The sequence below is a fragment of the Leopardus geoffroyi genome, chromosome C1 (assembly GCF_018350155.1).
Source record: "Leopardus geoffroyi isolate Oge1 chromosome C1, O.geoffroyi_Oge1_pat1.0, whole genome shotgun sequence".
Classification (NCBI taxonomy): Eukaryota; Metazoa; Chordata; class Mammalia; order Carnivora; family Felidae; genus Leopardus; species Leopardus geoffroyi.
The window spans coordinates 213,822,654-213,828,519 of record NC_059328.1 but is presented as its reverse complement, the minus strand read 5'-3'; the positions used below and the strand labels follow the sequence as shown (position 1 = coordinate 213,828,519).

At 65.3% G+C, this 5,866-nt stretch overlaps 1 protein-coding gene across 1 annotated transcript; it reads right to left on the bottom strand.

Annotated features, from left to right (window-relative positions):
• Nucleotides 1-610: 610 nt before the first annotated feature.
• B3GNT7 (UDP-GlcNAc:betaGal beta-1,3-N-acetylglucosaminyltransferase 7) lies at nucleotides 611-5,300 on the bottom strand. Its single transcript, XM_045481702.1, has 2 exons — nucleotides 5,207-5,300; nucleotides 611-3,108 (listed from the first exon to the last, which is right to left on the bottom strand). The coding sequence occupies exons 1-2, from the start codon at nucleotides 5,215-5,217 to the stop codon at nucleotides 1,914-1,916; spliced, it is 1,206 nt and encodes a 401-aa protein (XP_045337658.1). The 5' UTR covers nucleotides 5,218-5,300; the 3' UTR covers nucleotides 611-1,913.
• Nucleotides 5,301-5,866: the final 566 nt, after the last annotated feature.

Sequence of the window (5,866 nt, the reverse complement as noted above, 5' to 3'; positions counted from 1 at the left end):
TTCTGCACTCCTAGATGTTGTGTTACGTTAGGACCCAGCCATTCCTTCCGCTTCCCCGGAGGAGAGGCCCAGTGTAGACAGCCGGGGGCATCTGACCTACTCCGTGATGCCTGGAGCTGGGCCCAGGCAGGGAGCGGCTGGTTTGCTCACTAGGGCCCCAGCGACTCTTCTGGGGACAGCTGCTCTCCCCAACCTAGAGGTAAGCAACTTAGGCCAAGGTTCCCCATACCCTGCAGTCCCCTGTACCACCAACCCCGGACCCCGCGGAGCCACTGTTTCAGGGCTTCTCGTCAACCGTATCAATGCTTCCAGGTTGACCCAAGGGACATCAGGGAGCCCGTGAGCTCGTGCACACCCCCACCCGACCCCGCTCACGGGCGCATCAGCCTCCACGGGAAAGCACCATTAGCCGGCATGCTTCTCCCCTCCAGCGCCCCGTCCAGGGGGCGTCTCTCTGTGGTCTCTGCTTTAATCCTGGCACCCACATCCCTCTAAAGCCCTCCAAGCGGTCCTGTGTACCCACCAGCAAGAGGGAGGAACAAGCCGTGTCTTCAGAAATCTCTGGCAACCTGGGCCCCGGATACTCTCTGATGGAGATGGTGACGGGAAGTTTCACACCAGAAAACAACCACCTCCTTTTATTGAGAAAACAGAGTTGATCCCGCAGTCGCTTCCCAGGTGACTCCAACCTGAGAAATGAGGTGGCATCCTTCTGCACCCATCCACAAGGACCCCCGGCCCCGGGCGAGGTGGAACACAAGGGTCCCTCCATCCCCTCCCAGGGGCAGACGCTGGTCTGCTCAGGCCCTGGAGAAGTAGGCGTGCAGGGAGGGCAGGGTTCTGGGGGGGAGGTGCTGTGACGGGCATGGGGGTGCTCTGGGGGGAGGCGAGTGGCCGAGGGAGGTGGACTCTTGCTGGAATGAGGGAAGGGGAGGGAAGAATACCACCATCTCCTGAGGCCTGGCACTCTCTCCTTCCAGATTCTTCATAAATAAAACTTCACAGTAATAGAGGAACGTCCATCTCCAGGGCCAAACCAGCTGGTTTCCGGCCGGGGAGCCAGGCCTCAGTGGGACCGCACGAGGGCCCTGGGCCGGTGGGGCAGCACCGTGACCGCGGGGGGCTGGAGCACTGCTCTCTGGCCCTGTGTCAGGGGTGGGGTTGGGGGGGCTGCGGCCCGCCCGGAGGTTCTGAGGATCGCTGAGGTAGTCGGAGCGGCCAGCCGCGCGTCCAGACAGGGGCGGATGGAGCATCACAGGCCACGGCCAGGAGTCAGGCCACCTGGGAGCAGACACTGAGCAGCAACTCCAGGCGGGTCTGGGGGGCGGGGGCGGCGCTGAGGGCCTTCTGAGGTTCCGTCTCCTGGAGACCCAGGGGCAGGGACTGTGGGGGAAGGGGGGGCCTGTGAGCCTGCACAGGGCTGAGCTTCTCCTGAAAGGGCTGCTTGGGCCCAGCGGGGGGAGACTGAGGCATTTCCTGGGAGAACGAGAATCTTCTCTGTGAAGATGAGAGGGCCGCCACAGACCCGTCCGGGGTCAGGCCTAACCCGGGTACCTGAGCACCGGCTTCCTTCAGAGACCGCCAGGGCCTCCACCAGCTCACGGGGAGCCAAGCAGGGCCCCCAGGTTAGGAGGGCGACCAGTGGCCGGTGGCCTGGTTCCCGAGATGGTCCTCCCGCGGTCCGGGCAGTTCCCAACGGTCCTGGGCCTCAGCTCCACTTTCTGGGGAGTGTCCGCGCAGGGAGGCCTCCTTCCGGCTAACTGCACCCCATCACACCCAGGGGCACACACGGCCCAAACCCTCCAGCTCCCTGCAGGGGACCACAGACCACGTCCTGGCTTTGCGGCTCCGGCCCCATGATTTCTGGGGCTCAGGAACACCTGCCCTCGCCCGGCCCGGTGGTCGGGCCGGGGTCAGAGCACCTGCAGCTTGCGGGAGCAGGTGAGGTTGCCGTGCACCAGCCCCCACATAGCCAGCAGCTCGGCGGGCAGCAACTTGTGCACCACAAGCATGGAGCGGAAAAAGCAGGGTTCCTTGTTCATGCGGCTGTTGCGGTTCCGAGAGATGCCGAAAGTCTTGAAGCCCTCGTGGGCCGTGGGCTGCACGCCCAGCACCTCCAGACACATGCCCAGGAAGACGTCGTCGATGGGGTACAGCTCCAGGGTGTCGCAGGCGTGATGCAGGCGCCGGGCCAGGCTGCCGGCCATGAGGAAGCCCCCTCCGCCCGCGTACGGCGGGTAGCTGGCCTTGCTGTACAGAACCCCCGGGATGTAGTATTTGTTGTCCTTCTTGCGGATCGGCCTGGCGTGCTGCAGGACGTCGCCCACAAACAGGTCTTCCTGTGGCTGCCGGTCCGCCAGAAATTCGAGCAGGTTGGGGGGATTGACGAAGACATCGTCGTCGCCCTTGAAGATGAAGTGAACTTTGGGGCAGTAGATGTCAAACCACTTGAGGAAGTGGATCTCCTTGAGGGTCAGGTTGAAGAAGCTGTCAAGGAAGTCCCACTGCAGGATGTCGCCGTAGAGGCGGTCTTCGTAGGCCAGCAGCTGCTGGTAGTGGGCCCGCTCCTCCTGCTTGGAGGCCGTTCCCAGCAGGAAGAGGGTGCGCACGGCGCCGCGGCCCCTGCCCACCGTCTCCTGCTCACGGCCCCAGGTCTGGCGGATGGCCTCGCGGCGGTCGTGCTGCGTGATGACCGACTTGACCACCACCAGCAGGTAGACGTCACCGTGGCACTTCTCCGGGTGGTTCAGCAGCATGGGGAAGTATCGGCAGTGGCGATAGGACAGAAACTGCCGGAAGTGTGGCTCCAGGCCCTGGAACCAGGGCTGGTGGGTCAAGTTGACATTGACCGAGCAGTTAGTGATGTTGATGTCCCAAGTCTGGGGCCCTCGTGAGGCCATGGGCGTGGGGGCAACCGCATCCTTCGGGTTCTTCCAGAAACTGTTGGGGTTCACCAGGTGTCCGCTTGGCTTCTGAGCCTTTTGTGGCTCTAGAGTGGGGGGCGGGGGTGCCTGCAGAAACTGGTTGGGAGTCAGACTGCGCTGGAATACCGTTACGGCCACCAGCAGGGCCAGGGACAGGCACACACTCTTGTAGACGGTTTTCTTCCTAGGGGTGAGGGGATGGAGGGTGGTTCAGAGGAGAGAGGAAGGGGTGAGTCCCCTGTGACTCTCCAGCAGCCTTGTTCGGGGCTGCAGTCCCAGATGGGCACGTGGAGCCTGGACACAGACTCAGGTCCTGCGGCCCGAGTGGTCAGAGGAGGGTCCTGCCTTCTCCCCCACCCTGACTTCCCTCTTCCAGGACCAGGGCAACCTCGCTGCACGAAGTTTAAGTACAAGCACTGTGGAGTCAGGCTGCAGGGGTTTAAATCTTGGCTCTGCCACTTATAAGCTTAGTGACTCTGAGTGGGTCCCCTTAACCTCTCCAAACTGTCATTTCCTTTTCCCCGGCATGAGGATAACAACAAGGAATTGGAGTGCTATCTAATGTGCCTGGCACACAGTGGGTATGCAGTCCGGGGATGCTGTGCGTCTACAAGGACGACCTCTGGTGGAGACTTCTGCCTATTCCCCAACCCCGGCAAGGCACCCGGTTTGCTTTCATTTCTCTGTGCGAACCTCATGACCCATTGGGGTGAACCATCCTGGGGGGCAGAGACAGCACCCGCTCTACAGCTTGGGAGCTCAGGAACCTCTGGGGGGACACCAGGGAGAGTCTCTAACGTGGGACCTGAAGAAGCCTGTCCCTTCCCCTTCCACCCCATCCATCTGATCCAACGCACAATAGCTGCCCTCATGGCTGAGCGAGGCCCGAGAATGGGACAGCGGTCTCCTGCCCTCTTACCGGCCCTGCTCAGCTTGGGCCCCACTCTCCCGCTAGGAGAGATGGCGTTCCCCCAGCTCTGCCTCCCCGGGGGAAGGCAACACATTCAGACCTCCACTCTCCAGGGACCCTCTTTGTCCACAGAGCTCCTACCACACCCATTTCGGAAGCAGAAATTAGAGCTTTTTGCTAGAGGTGCTGGCAGGCCCAAGGCAGGGGGCCTGAGCCCTGGGGCCCCACGACCCTCTCTCCTCAGCTCACACTCTGGACGTGGCTAGGCCTCCTGGCCTGGTCTCTCTTGTGGAGACACAGGGGCTGGGGGCTTTGGGGACACAGGCAGTCCAGAAGTGTGGCGTCACAGGGCCAGGCCAAGAGGGAGACAGCCCCAACCTCCAGAGGGGGAGCCGCAGGGCAAATAGAAGAAATAGACTGCAATGTGGCATTACAGGGACGCTGGAGAAGTTGGGGGTGGCCCTCATGCCTGGCTAGTTGAAGGTTCAGGCACCCAGGACTGGTAAATGCTGAGCCCCCTGGAGCGATGTTTTCCCATGGAGTCCCAAGGGTTCCCATTTATGGGGTAGAAGGAAGACTGGGTCACCCCAGGTGCTGGAGTGGGGGGTGTGACCCAAGACTCGACCCTCCCACGGGGACAGCAGAATGTTCTGGGTCAGGGTCTCTTGCCCCAGGCGTTTCAGCGAAACACCCCTTCTCCTGAATCGGGGAGGTCGGGACTGGAGGAAGTCCGGAGGGGGTCACCCCAGGGGAAGGGGATGCGGGCGAGGCCCCTCTGCCCAGGCCTATCCACCTGCACCGTCCCACTCCATTTGTAGGACTAAAGTCCCTCAGGGGAGTAAAGAGAAGGGGACAGGAGGAGTGGGGCTGGAGGCCCGAGCTCCCCGGGAGGAAGGAAAGCCCCTCGGGGCGGGGGGGGGGGGGGGGAAGCGGGGAGAGGACGGCGGTCGCCCAGGACGCAGGAGGCCCTCAGAACGGGGGACGCGACCCGGCTGCCGGAGAGCCCTTGAGTCCCCAAAGCCCGGGGTCCCGAGGTGGGCTCAGGGTGCCGCGGGGCCCGGGCCGGGCAGAGCCGAGGGGCCGCCGGCGAGGGCAGCGCGCACGGGCTCCGCGGAGCCCGGCCGCGTCCGGCTGGTGCGGGCGCCGCGCACCCCCGGGCATCCCGGCCGCCGCCGCCGCCGCCGCCGAGCCCGTCCGTCCCGGGAAACTGAGGCCAGCCCCGGGGCACCCGGCGCGGCATCCTCCCATCCCCGAGAGCCGCCCGGCTCCCCCCCACCCCCGTGCATCCCGGACCTCGGGGGAGGGAGCCCAGGGTCCCCGCGCCCCCCGGCCCGGCCCCCCGCCCGACGGCCCGGCCGGGTCCCCCACTCACCACAGAGACATGGCGGCCCGGGCCGGGGCGGCGGCGGAGCGGGGCGCGCGGGTCGCAGCTCTGGGCGCCGCGGCTCGGGGACGGCGGGCGGGGACGAGGACGGGGCGGGCGGGAGCGAAGGCCGGGCCGCGCCCCCGCCGCGACTTTCCACTTCCCCGCGGCCGGAGGAGGGACCGGGAGGGGCGGCGGCGGCCCAGGTGCGTTAACCCCTTCGGCGCCCCCGGCCCTCCGGCCCCTCGGCCGCCGGGCCAGCCCTCCGCACTGCGGCGAGCGCCGGTGGCCCATTTCCTAGAGGCGGAACCCGAGGCCCGACCGGGAGTGGGGACCTCGGAGCCCACGAGGATCGCTCCCGTCACCCCTGTCCCCGGGTACTCGGTTTCCCCCGCGGAGCTTCCATGGGGTCGTCGGCCCTTCTGGAAGACTGTGAACCAGGACACCACCCACCTGCAACCTTCCTGGCGCCCCGCGGTCCCCACCGGCTCCCTCTGGCCCTATTAGGACTTTTTTTCCGTGGTAGGGGAGGCAGAGGAAGACAAAGCTTCCTTTTCCCCCTCCGATTCCCTCTGCCTTCTCCCCATTCCCCCTTCCCAGGCAGGCCTCCCTGCACCCTGCTGTTGGGGCCCCTGGGCCAGCCGCCTAGGGCTTGTCTGCAGGGGAGAG